Source organism: Salvelinus alpinus, chromosome 21 (assembly GCF_045679555.1).
Source record: "Salvelinus alpinus chromosome 21, SLU_Salpinus.1, whole genome shotgun sequence".
In the NCBI taxonomy this organism is placed as follows: domain Eukaryota; kingdom Metazoa; phylum Chordata; class Actinopteri; order Salmoniformes; family Salmonidae; genus Salvelinus; species Salvelinus alpinus.
In genome coordinates this window covers 9943939-9961319 of record NC_092106.1, presented here as the reverse complement: position 1 = coordinate 9961319, position 17381 = coordinate 9943939, and the positions used below count along the sequence as shown (strand labels likewise).

The window sequence follows — 17381 nt, the reverse complement described above, 5'->3', positions numbered from 1 at the left end:
CCCACGACTGCGTGGCCATGCACGCCTCCAACTCAATCATCAAGTTTGCGGACGACACTACAGTGGTAGGCTTGATTACCAACAACGACGAGACGGCCTACAGGGAGGAGGTGAGGGCCCTCGGAGTGTGGTGTCAGGAAAATAACCTCACACTCAACGTCAACAAAACAAAGGAGATGATTGTGGACTTCAGGAAACAGCAGAGGGAGCTCCCCCCTATCCACATCGACGGGTCAGTAGTGGAGAAGGTGGAAAGTTTTAAGTTCCTCGGTGTACACATCACGGACAAACTGAATTGGTCCACCCACACAGACAGCGTTGTGAAGAAGGCGCAGCAGCGCCTCTTCAACCTCAGGAGGCTGAAGAAATTCGGCTTGTCGCCAAAAGCACTCACAAACTTCTACAGATGCACAATCGAGAGCATCCTGTCGGGCTGTATCACCGCCTGGTACGGCAACTGCTCCGCACACAACCGTAAGGCTCTCCAGAGGGTAGTGAGGTCGGCAGAACGCATCACCCGGGGCAAACTACCTGCCCTCCAGGACACCTACACCACCCGATGTCACAGGAAGGCCATAAAGATCATCAAGGACAACAACCACCCAAGCCACTACCTGTTCACCCCGCTATCATCCAGAAGGCGAGGTCAGTACAGGTGCATCCAAGCAGGGACCGAGAGACTGAAAAACAGCTTCTATCTCAAGGCCATCAGACTGTTAAACAGCCACCACTAACATTTAGCGGCCGCTGCCAACAAACTGACTCAGCTCCAGCCACCTTAAAAATGGGAATTGATGGAAATTATGTAAAAATGTACCACCAGCCACTTTAAACAATGCCACCTAATATAATGTTTACATACCCTACATTACACATCTCTTATGTATATGTATATACTGTACTCTATATCATCTACTGCATCTTGCCATCTTATGTAATACATGGACCACTAGCCACTTTAAACTATGCCACTTTATGTTTACATACCCTACAGTACTCATCTCATAGGTATATACTGTACTCTATACCATCTACTGCACCTTGCCTATGCCGTCTGTACCATCACGCATTCATATATCTTTATGTACATATTCTTTATCCCTTTACACTTGCGTGTATAAGGTAGTAGTTGCGGAATTGTTAGGTTAGATTACTTGTTGTTATTACTGCATTGTCGGAACTAGAAGCACAAGCATTTCGCTACACTCGCATTAACATCTGCTAACCATGTGTATGTGACTAATAAATTTGATTTGATTTGATTTGATGAGGCTTTGGTGACAAAACGGATGGCACTGTGATAGACTGCATCCAATTTGCTGAGTAGTGTTGGAGGCTATTTTGTAAATGACATCGTCAAAGTCAAGGATAGTCAGTTTTACGAGGGTATGTTTGGCAACATGAGTGAAGTATGCTTTGTTGCGAAATAGGAAGCCGATTCTAGATTTGATTTTGGATTGGAGATGCTTAATGTGAGTCTGGAAGGAGAGTTTACAGTCTATCCAGACACGTAGGTATTTGTAGTTGTCCACATATTCTAAGTCAGAACCATCCAGAGAGAGGCATAAAGCAATCACAGGTGTTGATCAGGAGAGCTAAGACAACAACAGGTAAATGGCGATGAATGGGCAGAGAGGGTCAGTTAGATACACACAGGACCTGAGTTCGATGCTGAGGCCAATAGATAAACACAATGAGGTACCATGTTAGTGAACATCCAGCAGGCATCAGCTGTGTAGCCGAGTGATCATAGGGTCCAAAGAGCAGCAATAGGTGAGTCAGGGAGCAGTTTGGTAGTTGCTACTACGCTAGGCGAGCGGGAGACACAGCGTTCAGAAAGCTAGCGGGCCGGGGATAGCAGATGGGTCTTCGGCGACATCGCAACAGAAAAGCCTGTTGAAACCACATCGGACGATTACGTCGGCAGACCAGTCGTGATGGATCGGCGGGGCTCTGTGTCGACAATAAAGGGTCCAGGCCAATTGGCAAAAGAGGCGTTGTAGCCCAGGAATTAGCTGGTATTCTTTATCGGCTAGCTGGGAGATGGGCCTAGCTCGAGGCTAGCTCAAGGCTAACTGGTGCTTGCTTCGGGACAGAGGCGTTAGCCAACAATAGCGACTCGGTTGCATCTAGCTAGCTGCGATGATCCGGTGTAATAGTCCAGAGCTTGCGGCAGAAATCCGGTGATGTGGTAGAGAAAAGCAGTCCGATATGCTCTAAGTTGATATCGCGCTGTGCAGACTGGCAGGTATTGACCAAGCTGAAGCTGCTGGTGTCCGAGCTAAAGGTGAAGACAGCTAGCCGTGGCTAACAATGACTAATAGCTAGTAGCTAGTTAGCTGGCTAGCTTCTGATGGAGGTTCCAGTTATAAAGTATAAAGATAGCAGATCCGTACCACATTGGGTGAGGCGGGTTGCAGGAAAGTATATTTAGTTCGTAGATGGAAAGTGAGATTAAAATATATATGAAAAACCCCCAGAAGAAACAGACTATTTACTATTTACACGGGACAAGACAAACACACGTCCGACTGCTACACCATTACATTACTTTAAGACATGAAGGTCAGTCAATCTGGAAACACTTTTTTGCCTACTACATTATTCCATACTTGTTATTTCATGGTTTTGATGTCTTCACTATGTCATGCCCTGACCATAGTGTGCTGTTTATTCTCTATGGTGGTTGGGGCGTGACAATGACTAGGGTGGGTTATCTAGGTGTTTAATCATCTATGTTGGCCTGGTATGTTTCCCAATCAGAGGCAGCTGTTTATCGTTGTCTCTGATTGGGAATCATTTTTAGGCAGCCATTTCCCCTTTGTGCTTTGTGGGATCTTGTGTTTGTGTAGCTGCCTGTGAGCAGTCCAGAACGTCATGTTTCATTTGTGCTTGTTTGTTTGTTTTGTTTGGTGAGTTTCGATTTATTAAAATATGTGGAACTCTACGCACGCTGCGCCTTTGTCCATTCATTATAGCGATCGTGACACACTATTATTCTACAATGTAGAAAATAGAAAAAATAAAGAAAAACCCTTGAATGAGTAGGTGTGTCGAACTTTTGACTGGTACTGTATAATAAATGACTGAAGGTTAGACAGTTAGACACAATATTGAACTATAATTGTTGGATTGTACCATCCTGAGTTAACTGAATTGTTTTGAGGCTTCCATGCTCCGGCCTGATTATTTATTTTTTACATTTATATAATGGGATTATAACTCAAAGCATTTTACATGACATGAATGTAACTCTCCTCTCTCACCACCAAAGAAAGAGACATCTCTGGATCTGTTATATCTGTTCTGGAGGCTCTCATTGCTACAAAACCCTCTTGACACCCACCGTGTTGTGTGACTTTCTTACAGATGTTTTACATCCATTGTTTGAGTTTAATTATATCTCCTACTCTCTTCAGCAGAAGTGCCCCACGTCCACACTCGCATGCTTTGAAAAAGAAGTGAATGTCCTGGTGTTAGAATCTGGGAATAAGTCCTCACCTATATACAAGCCAAAACTAGCCATCCGGCTGAAGTCCTTGATAAAACAGGTAAGCCAATCAGTGTGAGTCAGACACAGGCCAGCTGCATTTGAGGTGCATTGGGATGTTTTTGATTCTACCTTGTCCTTTGGCTGTCTTAGTACACTTTCATTCCAGCTATAGAGCATTTTGTTGTCTTGGTGAAAATGATGAGAGTCTGAATAGCTGATTTGGACTCCTGCGTTACTGTTTGCTTATACTATTGTTATTCTCAGACAGTTCTTACACATTTGTTTCACATTTTCCATCTGTGTTTATAAGAGAAACATAAGGTTCATGTCGCCATTGACATGGCATGTTGTGCTAATTACTCAGATGTGGTTATTTTAAGATACAAACCATCTCAATGGAATAGTTTAGAAATTACTAAGGCTGCTTTTACACAGGCAGCCCAATTCTGATATTTTGGACATTATTGATGAGAACAATTAGCACTGTGATTCAAAACGGCAACCGTCCGGTTGCTGGCCCCCTTCTCTAATGTACTGTATATAGTGATCAACTGAAATTCCAAACTTTGAACAAGCATATCACCTGCCCCGTTTGAGCTACAGTCAATGTCAATTTGTATACATATATACATATATATATACATGGACGTTTGTTTCCCATTTTTGTTTCCCATAAGGACCTATAAACATTAGATTTTCCGCAAATTAGACTTTTTGTACCCCACGATTGTAACGGCAGCCTTCCTCCTCTTCGTCTGAAGAGGTGTAGCAGGGATCGGACCAAGACGCAGCGTAGCTCGTGTTCAACATGTTTTAATAAACAAGACGAAAACGTGAACACTTACAAAATACAAAAATAACAAACGTGGCAAACCGAAACAGTCCTCTCTGGTGAAACGAACACAAAGACAGGAAACAACCACCAACCAACCCCAACACAAAACAAGCCACCTATATATGATTCCCAATCAGAGACAACACAAAACACCTGCCTCTGATTGAGAACCATATTAGGCCAAACATAGAAACAGACAAACTAGACACACAACATAGAATGCCCACCCAGCTCACGTCCTGACCAACACTAAAACAAGTAAAACACACAAGAACTTTGGTCAGAACGTGACAACGATAGATATTTTTTTTAATAAAATGCTGCTACTCTTCCTTCCTATATGATTTGATGACACTAAATAACCGCCTGGTCTTTTGTCACGAAACTTTGCACAATGATAGAAAGTCACTCCAAGGCCACTCCGATTGACCACATGGTGGCTTGAATGTGAGTATGGTGTGCTTGGCCCCCGGAAATGCCACTTGCAGCTATATTTTTTTATAACTGATATTCCGATTTAGCCAAAACAGTAAAGCATAACACCACTTCGCAACAGTTCTGATTACATATCTGCCTGTTCAGTAAATGTATGTCAAATCGCATTCATTTTCATTGTTGAAATTGAAATTGGAAACCTTGGTTAATTGTTAAAAACACTGTCTTAAAATGTCATGGCTTGCGTTAGGCAAATTAACATAAATGTGCCTATATTATATATTCTCAACATAGTTTTTTTTGCAAGTACTTAATAATAATTTAAGGTGAGTAACAGTGAAATAACAAAAAATCCCCTAGCAGCGTCTTACATGCCTACTGTAGAAACCATTTGTGTATGTGTAGATGATAGACACCAGTGGATTGATGTGAATATTTAACTCTCAATTCATTGACATCGACCATTATGTTACTATCAGTATAGTCTAGCGAGACTACTATCAGTATAACTGTCCCTCGTCTGCCCGTACAAATAAATCCTGTTTTACAGCGCATTCGGGAAAGTATTCAGACCTCTTGACTTTTCCCCCATTTTGTTACGTTACAGCCTTATTCTAAAATTGATTAAATATACTTTTTTTCTCATCAATCTACACACTAAGGTCGCATTTGACAAAGCCAAAACAGGTTTATTTATTTTTTTGCTAATTTATTCTGAATAAAAAACAGAATATCTTATTTACATAAGTATTCAGACCCTTTGCTATGAGACTCAAAATTGAGCTCAGGTGCATTCTGTTTCCATTGATCATCCTTGAGATGTTTCTACAACTTGACTGGAGTCCACCTGTGGTAAATTCAATTGATTGGACATGATTTGTAAAGGCACACACCTGTCTGTATAAGGTCCCACAGTTGACAATGCATGTCAGAGAAAAAACCAAGCCATGAGGTCGAAGGAATTGTCTGTAGAGCCCCGAAACAGAATTGTGTCGAGGCACATAGCTGGGGAAGGGTACCAAAACATTTCTGCAGTTCCCAAAGAAAACAGTGGCCTCCATCATTCTTAAATGGAAGAAGTTTGGAACCACCAAGACTCTTCCGAGAGCTGGCCACCCAGCCAAACTGAGCAATCAGGAGAGAAGTACTATAGTACTTGCATTATCATAATATTAAAATAATGACTTCTCTGTCTCTTGCTTTTTCTCACTCGCTGTATCATAGAGCCTCTCTTTTTTGACTATGTTATGCATATGTTGTGAGTGTTTTCCTCTCTGTATTGCAGAAGGAAGGTGCCAACTGTCCAGACTGTGAGGTCCACAGAGAAAGGGCAGCAAAGGATTTCTTAACAACATTGCAAACAATTCTGGAGTGGATGAACAATCATGGGTGTAGCCAGCCAGCCACACAAGTCACATAAGTGCAGAAGGCTACCTGAACAATTGCTATATGTAGAAAATACTATACATGTATTGTAATGTACCAGACCACCGCTATCTTTCCCAGAGGGAGTAGCTGAGGATCTGCCGGGGACATCATCTCCTTCACTTAGAATAAAAGTCTGTCTGATCTATGTTGTACGTTGATGCACAAGGCACACACCAGGGTTTGAATACAGTGTGTCATATTTAGTGTATATTACTTGAGATTAAGCTCTTTATTTAATTTTTTTTATTTGATTTTGAATTTTAGGACCCCTTTAGGTATCAAAAAGTATATACAAATGTTTTGATAAAATATTGAATTTGGCCTTTACTACTATAGTCCATAGAAACGCATTGACTAACGCATTCATAAATGGCCAAAAAATACAGTAAAAAAATAAGGTTTTGAAGTGTCTGTCCTATATCTAGGAGATATAAGAAAGCTCAGGAAATATTTTGGGATTTTTTACACATATTTAACCCCTTATTTTTGTTGGCACAAAACTACCTCCATACTTCCATTAATTTGTATGGGTTACCTTCAGACGAGTCTCGTGACACTTGTAGGGGTAGTACAGCAAAACTGAGAGCACCATCATGTTTGTGAGAGTCTCCCATTTCCATAGAGTGGTCATAGTTTGTAGGCCAAACTGTTCGGACGCTGTACATTTACATTTACATTTACATTTAAGTCATTTAGCAGACGCTCTTATCCAGAGCGACTTACAAATTGGTGCATTCACCTTATGATATCCAGTGGAACAACCACTTTACAATAGTGCATCTAACTCTTTTAAGGGGGGGGGGGTTAGAAGGATTACTTTATCCTATCCTAGGTATTCCTTAAAGAGGTGGGGTTTCAGGTGTCTCCGGAAGGTGGTGATTGACTCCGCTGACCTGGCGTCGTGAGGGAGTTTGTTCCACCATTGGGGTGCCAGAGCAGCGAACAGTTTTGACTGGGCTGAGCGGGAACTGTACTTCCTCAGAGGTAGGGAGGCGAGCAGGCCAGAGGTGGATGAACGCAGTGCCCTTGTTTGGGTGTAGGGCCTGATCAGAGCCTGAAGGTACGGAGGTGCCGTTCCCCTCACAGCTCCGTAGGCAAGCACCATGGTCTTGTAGCGGATGCGAGCTTCAACTGGAAGCCAGTGGAGAGAGCGGAGGAGCGGGGTGACGTGAGAGAACTTGGGAAAGTTGAACACCAGACGGGCTGCGGCGTTCTGGATGAGTTGTAGGGGTTTAATGGCACAGGCAGGGAGCCTAGCCAACAGCGAGTTGCAGTAATCCAGACGGGAGATGACAAGTGCCTGGATTAGGACCTGCGCCGCTTCCTGCGTGAGGCAGGGTCGTACTCTGCGAATGTTGTAGAGCATGAACCTACAGGAACGGGTCACCGCCTTGATGTTAGTTGAGAACGACAGGGTGTTGTCCAGGATCACGCCAAGGTTCTTAGCACTCTGGGAGGAGGACACAATGGAGTTGTCAACCGTGATGGCGAGATCATGGAACGGGCAGTCCTTCCCCGGGAGGAAGAGCAGCTCCGTCTTGCCGAGGTTCAGCTTGAGGTGGTGATCCGTCATCCACACTGATATGTCTGCCAGACATGCAGAGATGCGATTCACCACCTGGTTATCAGAGGGGGGAAAGGAGAAGATTAATTGTGTGTCGTCTGCATAGCAATGATAGGAGAGACCATGTGAGGATATGACAGAGCCAAGTGACTTGGTGTATAGCGAGAATAGGAGAGGGCCTAGAACAGAGCCCTGGGGGACACCAGTGGTGAGAGCACGTGGTGCGGAGACAGATTCTCGCCACGCCACCTGGTAGGAGCGACCTGTCAGGTAGGACGCAATCCAAGCGTGGGCCGCGCCGGAGATGCCCAGCTCGGAGAGGGTGGAGAGGAGGATCTGATGGTTCACAGTATCAAAGGCAGCCGATAGGTCTAGAAGGATGAGAGCAGAGGAGAGAGAGTTAGCTTTAGCAGTGCGGAGCGCCTCCGTGACACAGAGAAGAGCAGTCTCAGTTGAATGACTAGTCTTGAAACCTGACTGATTTGGATCAAGAAGGTCATTCTGAGAGAGATAGCAGGAGAGCTGGCCAAGGACGGCACGTTCAAGAGTTTTGGAGAGAAAAGAAAGAAGGGATACTGGTCTGTAGTTGTTGACATCGGAGGGATCGAGTGTAGGTTTTTTCAGAAGGGGTGCAACTCTCGCTCTCTTGAAGACGGAAGGGACGTAGCCAGCGGTCAAGGATGAGTTGATGAGCGAGGTGAGGTAAGGGAGAAGGTCTCCGGAAATGGTCTGGAGAAGAGAGGAGGGGATAGGGTCAAGCGGGCAGGTTGTTGGGCGGCCGGCCGTCACAAGACGCGAGATTTCATCTGGAGAGAGAGGGGAGAAAGAGGTCAAAGCACAGGGTAGGGCAGTGTGAGCAGAACCAGCGGTGTCGTTTGACTTAGCAAACGAGGATCGGATGTCGTCGACCTTCTTTTCAAAATGGTTGACGAAGTCATCAGCAGAGAGGGAGGAGGGGGGAGGAGGGGGAGGAGGATTCAGGAGGGAGGAGAAGGTGGCAAAGAGCTTCCTAGGGTTAGAGGCAGATGCTTGGAATTTAGAGTGGTAGAAATTGGCTTTAGCAGCAGAGACAGAAGAGGAGAATGTAGAGAGGAGGGAGTGAAAGGATGCCAGGTCCGCAGGGAGGCGAGTTTTCCTCCATTTCCGCTCGGCTGCCCGGAGCCCTGTTCTGTGAGCTCGCAATGAGTCGTCGAGCCACGGAGCAGGAGGGGAGGACCGAGCCGGCCTGGAGGATAGGGGACATAGAGAGTCAAAGGATGCAGAAAGGGAGGAGAGGAGGGTTGAGGAGGCAGAATCAGGAGATAGGTTGGAGAAGGTTTGAGCAGAGGGAAGAGATGATAGGATGGAAGAGGAGAGAGTAGCGGGGGAGAGAGAGCGAAGGTTGGGACGGCGCGATACCATCCGAGTAGGGGCAGTGTGGGAAGTGTTGGATGAGAGCGAGAGGGAAAAGGATACAAGGTAGTGGTCGGAGACTTGGAGGGGAGTTGCAATGAGATTAGTGGAAGAACAGCATCTAGTAAAGATGAGGTCAAGCGTATTGCCTGCCTTGTGAGTAGGGGGGGAAGGTGAGAGGGTGAGGTCAAAAGAGGAGAGGAGTGGAAAGAAGGAGGCAGAGAGGAATGAGTCAAAGGTAGACGTGGGGAGGTTAAAGTCACCCAGAACTGTGAGAGGTGAGCCATCCTCAGGAAAGGAACTTATCAGGGCGTCAAGCTCATTGATGAACTCTCCAAGGGAACCTGGAGGGCGATAAATGATAAGGATGTTAAGCTTGAAAGGGCTGGTAACTGTGACAGCATGGAATTCAAAGGAGGCGATAGACAGATGGGTCAGGGGAGAAAGAGAGAATGTCCACTTGGGAGAGATGAGGATCCCAGTGCCACCACCCCGCTGACCAGAAGCTCTCGGGGTGTGCGAGAACACGTGGGCAGACGAGGAGAGAGCAGTAGGAGTAGCAGTGTTATCAGTGGTAATCCATGTTTCCGTCAGTGCCAAGAAGTCGAGGGACTGGAGGGAAGCATAGGCTGAGATGAACTCTGCCTTGTTGGCCGCAGATCGGCAGTTCCAGAGGCTGCCTGAGACCTGGAACTCCACGTGGGTCGTGCGCGCTGGGACCACCAGGTTAGAGTAGCAGCGGCCACGCGGTGTGAAGCGTTTGTATGGTCTGCAAAGCGGAATGCAACTACTCGCTCCAAACCAAACCGGAAGTGCGTATCGTAGAGGGAGAGGCAATAGAAGTGTTGTTTCTTGTATTATTGTCTTTTGTGTCTTTAGAGGACTGCTTCACCTTAATGTCCCCTTTCCCTTTTCTTCTGTCCTTATTTTGTCCCACTTTGTCCCTTCTTTGTCCCTTCTTCTCTTCTGCCAACTAGACACTCCTTGTTAGCTAGCTAGCTTCTTTCAGGAATGTCCCTAGCAACTGCCTAGCAACAGGTAAACAACTTAGCTAGCTAAGAAAACGGTATAATTTTATGAAAAATTGTTACTTTTTCAAAAGCCTTTCTTCTTTGTTTGCTGCTTGTTTGGTCTCCTATTCAGTTTGCAGTTTTCTTTTGATTTTTTTCGATGTACTTTACTCTAAAAAAACATTTAAATTTCAATATTTGTAGGAGCTCATCTTTTCAGCTGCTGCTGCTTAATTTGGAACTCCGGAACTCTGTAGACGTTTTCTTGAGAAGACAGAATTTTGGGATGTCTCCTGGTCTGAAAAACACCTCTGTAGCTCGGCCATCTTTCAACACTGATGTGGAATGCTGACATAGGCGGATGCAGTGGATTGAGACGCTGCAAAAATCTGATATCTCTTAAACTGACAGATTTGGATGGGAATATTTGTATTATGTTGCTTAGATTGACTCACGGTTGTGTCAAGGACTGTATTTTTTTGTTATTATGTTTAAAATGCATATTGATTTGCACTAACCTGTGCATCTTGCTCATTTCTTACCCCATACACAATTGACCATTCTTGGATTGAAAAAGGCCTCTGTTTTTACTTTTTACCCTCTCATTTCATGGTCAATTGACATCCTCATCAAGTTGTCTATCCAGGTCTCTTTGGAATGAGAAATGATTTACCTGGGCAGTGTGTCTAAACATTTTTACATTACAAATGTGTCTTGGCTTGCTGTCATGTCTGTTCCGTAAACCTGTAATATTAGTTGTAGTTTTGATACACTTTTCAACATTAACAACAGTAACATTAACAACATATAAACTGTAGTCAAATGTACTCAAATGTTAACCCATCAGAGTCTAAGCCCTGTCTAAGCCGGAGGAGGGGGAGTTCCACTAAGCTAATTGGAATTGTTTTAAGAAAGTCATACCAAGGATCATTTAGCTATTTGATTAGGAATTTTAAGACCCCTTGAAGTATGAAAAAAATATATGAAAAAATTATTTGATGAAAGATTATTTTGGGCCTTACTGGTATTAGCCCATACAAACACATTGAATAACAGATTCACTACATGGGACAACAGATAGTCCCCAAAAAATATCACAAGTAAGTTTGTTCTGAAGTGTCTCTCCCACATCTGAGAGATATAGGAGAGACAAGGGGTCTGAATACTTTCTGGAGGAACTTTATATACTTTATTGAGCCCTTCAATGGTTATTTGCAGTTCCGAAAAGGGTTCTTTCCTCTTTTAGTGATAATTAAAATATTTTGGGGTGTGGTTTGCTCAGAGCTCTTTTTGTACAATCTTGAGTGAGTGTCATTTCAGTCGATCTAATCTGGTGTGTCATGCCACAATGTAAAATGACTATGACCAGTGAAGGTGTCTTGTGAAAGACTCATGTATGGCCTTATATGAACAATTTTCCATAAATGTTATATAAAGAACCATTAACAAAAGGGTTCTATATAGCACCAAAAAGGCTTGTAACTATAGTTGAACCCTTTTTTGGTGCAATTTAGAACCTTTTATTAATGATTTTTTTATAGAACTTTAGGTAATGGTTCTTTATAGCACCATACAGGTTCCATTTTGAACCTTATGAGCATGGTTCTTTATTGAATATTTAAAAAAAGGGTTCTATATAGCACCAAATACAGTTCCGCTATGTTTACAAGACAAAGAATCCATATTTTCCACTATTTAGAACCTTTTTCTGTGTGTGTAGCCAGTAGGGATGGGAATTGCCAGGGACCTCACGATACGATGTTATCGATACTTAGGTGCCGATTCAATATGTATTGCGATCTCACGATTGTAACAATATTGCTATAATAACCATCATATTGAAGTAAACTTGGAGTCACAGAGGATATGTTGTATGGGCCTTCCACTATGACTTAAGAAAGCATGCCGTTTTTTAGGCTACAGATAAAATAGGCCCTATGTTATGATGAACTTCATAGGGGTGGTGAAAGTGCATGGCGTTCCTTTCCAATAAATATCGAGGGTCTTTTTCTGGTGATATGATGATCAATGCTTGACTGCCATTTGACAAATAAAAACAATCTCGCTCCACTGACCACGTTTCCATCCACAGTTTTTATGCTTGAGTAAAGTGTGGTGGTTCATTTCTTTACTATCAAATGAGGAGAGACAAACTTATCAAACAAGTCAGAGTTATACTTCAACTAAATCTTTAACAGTGAGAGCTTTGCAATAGCAATGGCTTGTCGACGAATCACCGTCTCTGATGATTCGTTGAGAGCGCCGAGACAAAAGTATAAAGGTCTTTTATAGCAAAGATACACCCCTTTCAACCTACATGACGACCAACAGATATATAGAATGGGTCACAAGGTTAAGATCTGTATGAAAGATACCTATAATACATAGCAGACAGTATCTGCTGTGTCAACAGTTTTCATTGTATAGACCAGTGTCTGGCCCTCCGACTCCAAACTGGAACCATCTCTCCCTCGTACGGTATAGAACAGAAACATTAACTCATGCTCTGGAATGCTCTTTAGGTTTCATCACCCAAAAGACATCGTAAATCTCCCCTGTCAGTGTTTTCTCCCAGAGGCCCATCCTCAGTAGAACACACACACAATAGTTAACAATACTCTATTCTGTTGAAATAAAACAACCATTTAATGCAATAAAAGTATTATAACATAATCTTGCAATTTTGCCACCATAAAAGTCATACTGTATAAAAAGACAATCAAGACAGATGTGATGTAAACAGGAAGTTAAGGTACAATTTTATAAATGCCTTGAATCGTTTGACATGGTGGGATATTTTTGTGTCAGTAAAATCAATGATGTAAAAATGCTGGTGGAAAAGTCTTTATGCTCAAATATGTACATAATAACCACCATATCAAATTAAACTTGGAGTCACGCGATGAAATCACATTTGGTCCTCCCTCTATGACTCCGGAAATCATGCAGTTTATTAGGTTACAGATTAAATAAATGATGATGAACTTCACAGGGGGGTGAAAGTGCACGGTGATGAATTTGATGCTATTTTCCAATAAATATCCAGGGTCTTATTCTGGCGACATAATGATCGATGCTTGACATAATAATCTCATAGTGTACAGTGCCTTCGGAAAGTATTCAGACCCCTTGACTTGTACCACATTTTGTTACGTCACAGCCTTATTGTCACATTCTGACCTTAGTTTCTTTTTATGTCTTTGTGTTAGGTTGGTCAGGGCGTGAGTTGGGGTGGGTAGTCTATGTTCTGTTTTCTATGTTGTTGTATTTCTATGTCTGGCCTGATATGGTTCTCAATCAGAGGCAGCTATCGATCGTGGTCTCTGGTTGAGAATCATATTTAGGTAGCCTGTTTTCCCCATTTTGGTTGTGGGTGGTTGTTTTCTGTTTAGTGTATGTTCACCTGGCAGAACTGTTTCATTTTCGTTTTTTCCTCGTTGTTTTTTTGTGTAGTGTTCAGTTTTAATTAAATATGACGAACACTAACCACGCTGCATTTTGGTCCTCCTCTCCTTCCACCAACGAGAATCGTTACACTTATTCTAAAATGTAATAAATAAAACAATTTCCTCAGCAATCTACACACAATACCTCATAATGACAAAGTAAAAACTGTTTTTTAGAAATGTTTGCAAATGTATCAAAAAACAAAACAGAAATACCTTATTTACATCAGTATTCGTACCCTTTGCTATGAGACTCAAAATTGAGGTCAGGTGCATCCTGTTTCCATTGATCATCCTTGAGATGTTTCTACAACTTGATTGGAATCCATCTGTGGTAAATTCAATTGATTGGACATTATTTGGAAAGGCACACACCTGTCTATATAAGGTCCCACAGTTGACAGTCACTGACAGAGCTCTAGAGTTCCTCTGTGGAGATGGAAGAACCTTCCAGAAGGACAACCATCTCTGCAGTACTCCACCAATTAGGCCTTTATGGTAGAGTGGCCAGACAGAAGCCACTCCTCAGTAAAAGGCACATGACAGCCTGCTTGGAGTTTGCCAAAGGGCACCTAAAGGACTCTCAGACCATGAGAAACAATATTCTCTGGTCTGATGAAACCAAGATTTAACTATTTGGCCTGAATGCCAATCGTCACGTCTAGAGGAAACCTGGCACCATCCCTATGGTGGAGCATGGTGGTGGCAGCATCATGTTGTGGGGATGTATTTCAGCGGCAGAGACTGGGAGAATAGTCAGGATCGAGGCAAAGATGAACGGAGAGATCCTTGATGAAAACCTGCTCCAAAGTGCTCAGGACCTCAGACTGGGGCGAAGGTTCACTTTCAAACAGGACAAAAACCCTAAGCACACAGCCAAGACAACGCAGGAGTGGCTTCGGGACAAGTCTCTGAATGTCCTTGAGTGGCCCAGCCAGAGCCCAGAGCCGATCTAACATCTCTGGAGAGACCTGAAAATAGCTGTGCAGCAACGCTCCCCATCCAACCTGACAGAGCTTTAGAGGTTCTGCGGAGAAGATTCTAAAAAACAGTTTTTGCTTTGTCATTATGGGGTATTGTGTGTAGATTGATTAGGGGGAAAAAACAATTTAATCAATTTTAGAATAAGGCTGTAACCTAACAAAATGTGAAAAAAGTCAAGGGGTCTGAAAACATTTTGAAGGCACTGTAGATGTATATAGCCTACCAGCACAGCCTACCCACACTGTATCTGCGAGTTGTTGCTGGAGTGCAGGTGCCAAGACCAGAGTAGGCACATTTGCTATTTAATGCAACAGTTTTTGTGACAAAACTGTCAGTGGAGTTGAAAATTAACTTTAGATATTTATTCAATACATGAAAACTTCAGTGAAAAAGTACATTTTGTGATGCACAACATCATCATGCACTGATTTTTCTACAGATTTTTCTCAGCAACAAGTCCTGGAGGAACCATCACTGGTCGGGAAAATATGCACATTTACTTAAAGCGGATTTTCAAGTATTTGCATAAAAATCTGTTAACAATTAGATGCAATTAGTTTTATTCATAATATTCTCATCATGTAGGCTGGCACCCATACTGTATCTGCGAGCTGTTGGCTAGAGAGCACATGCCACACTATCTACTGTCGTGGTAATTTCCTGTATTACTAAATGAGGAGAGTTTACAAACCACACACAAGTCAGAGTTATATTTAAACTTCGTCTTTAATCAAATGAGCTTCACCATAGCCCTTTGACTCTCAGATCAATTCAGTGTCTATAAATTAATTCTCTGAGAGTGCCTATAAGAGAATACAAAGATCTTTTATAGCCAAGATACACCCCTCTCAACTTACATGACAAACCACAGATCTCAGAAACTTCACAAAGGGCCTTTTACTTGAGAGAGGAGTATCCCATAGCCAGATAGCATTAGCTATAAATTATCGTTCAGTTTGCTCTCTAAGATGAGGTTCTAATCTCGTTCTTGGTACTTCATAGTACCAAAACATTACCTCATCCAATGGCATATATCAATTGTCAACTTTAGATACTCCCATCTCAAATACATCCCCTCCTGTACAAGCTCACTGAGGGAAGTGAGCCTCTAGGTCATATACTAGGTCAAGATAAGTTCAACATCAGAGGGGTAATACAATGGTTCCAGACACTGCCATACTCCTCCCCCCAATGGGAAAAGGAGGGAGTGACTGGAGTACAGACATTGTGGAGCCCTTCACATGATTTAACAGATACATTAACATACAGTATGAAGACAATGTTCAAACCTGTTCACATATGAAGACAATGTTCCATTCTGATATTCTGCATATTACCAGACATGTAAAAGACAAGCCTGACCTCTCCCCTCTCTGGGCCCCAAGTGACTTTTCCCTAGAGAAGAAAGGAAAATGCAACTGCCGACAGTATAGTCCAAAAAGAGACATTCTAATGACAAGTATCTCACATAAGCATATTATGAAAGTAAATAAAACATCTTATTTATCTGTTACCTAACTAATTCTGATTCAGCTACGACACTACCAAGAGAGTTCTCATCTATATTATTCGTAGCCATCTATTTACCACCACAGACTGATGCTGGCACTAAGACCGCAATCAACCAACTCTATAAGGCCATAAGCAAACAAGAAAATCCAGAAGCGGCGATCCTAGTGGCTGGGGACTTTAATGCAGGCAAACTTAAATCAGACTTGGCACTCCGGTACCGTTTGCCGTGCGGTAGCAGAGAAAACAGTCAATGACTAACAGTCCTCTGACACCGCCTGGTGTAGAAGTCCTAGATGGCAGGAAGCTTGGCCCCAGTGATGTACTGGGCCGTTCGCACTACCCTCTGTAGTGCCTTGCAGTTGGAGGCTGAGCAGCTGCCATACCAGGCAGTGATGCAACCAGTCAGGATGCTCTCAATGGTGCAGCTGTAGAAGCTTTTGAGGATCTGAGGACCCATGCCAAATCTTTTCAGTCTCCTGAGGGGGAAAAGGTTTTGTTGTGCCCTCTTCACGACTGTCTTGGTGTGCTTGGACCATGTTAGCTTGTTGGTGATGTGGACACCAAGGATCTTGAAGCTCTCAACCTGCTCCACTACAGCCCCGTCGATGAGAATGGGGTCGTGCTCGGTCCTCTTTTTCCTGTAGTCCACAATCATCTCATTTGTCTTGATCACGTTGAGGGTGAGGTTGTTGTTCTGGCACCACACGGCCAGGTCTCTGACCTCCCTATAGACTGTCTCGTCGTTGTCGGTGATCAGGCCTACCACTGTTGTGTCATCGGAAAACGTAATGATGGTGTTGGAGTCGTGCCTGGCCGTGCAGTCATGGGTGAACAGGGAGTACAGGAGGGGACTTAGCACGCACCCCCGAATGGCCCCTGTGTTTGGGATCAGTGTGGCGGATGTGTTGTTACCTACCCTTACCACCTGGGAGCGTCCCGTCAGGAAGTCCGGATCCAGTTGCAGAGGGAGGTGTTTAGTCCCAGGGTCCTTAGCTTAGTGATGAGCTTTGTGGGAACTATGGTGTTGAACGCTGAGCTGTAGTCAATGAATAGCATTCTCACATAGGTGTTCCTCATGTCCAGGTGGGAAAGGGCAGTGTGGAGTGCAATAGAGATTGCGTCATCTGTGGATCTGTTGGGGCGGTATGCAAATTGAAGTGGGTCTAGGGTTTCTGGGATAATGGTGTTGATGTGAGCAGTGACCAACCTTTCAAAGCACTTCATGGCTACAGACGTGAGTGCTACGGGTCGGTCGTCATTTAGGCAGGTTACCTTAGTGTTC

General features: G+C 43.4%; 1 protein-coding gene across 2 annotated transcripts in view; it reads left to right on the top strand.

Annotated features, from left to right (window-relative positions):
* LOC139547790 (interleukin-15-like) overlaps nt 1–6334 on the top strand; it is a 37865-nt gene extending 31531 nt beyond the window's left edge. Inside the window, exons 4-5 of one of the 2 annotated variants that reach the window (XM_071356862.1) lie at nt 3423–3551; nt 6049–6334. In XM_071356862.1, coding sequence (XP_071212963.1) covers nt 3423–3551; nt 6049–6183 — 264 coding nt within the window. In that variant the 3' untranslated portion in view covers nt 6184–6334. Of the gene's footprint in view, nt 1–3419; nt 3552–6048 lie in introns of both variants that reach the window. The other variant, XM_071356860.1, reaches the window with a different exon arrangement.
* The last annotated feature ends 11047 nt before the right edge of the window (nt 6335–17381 follow it).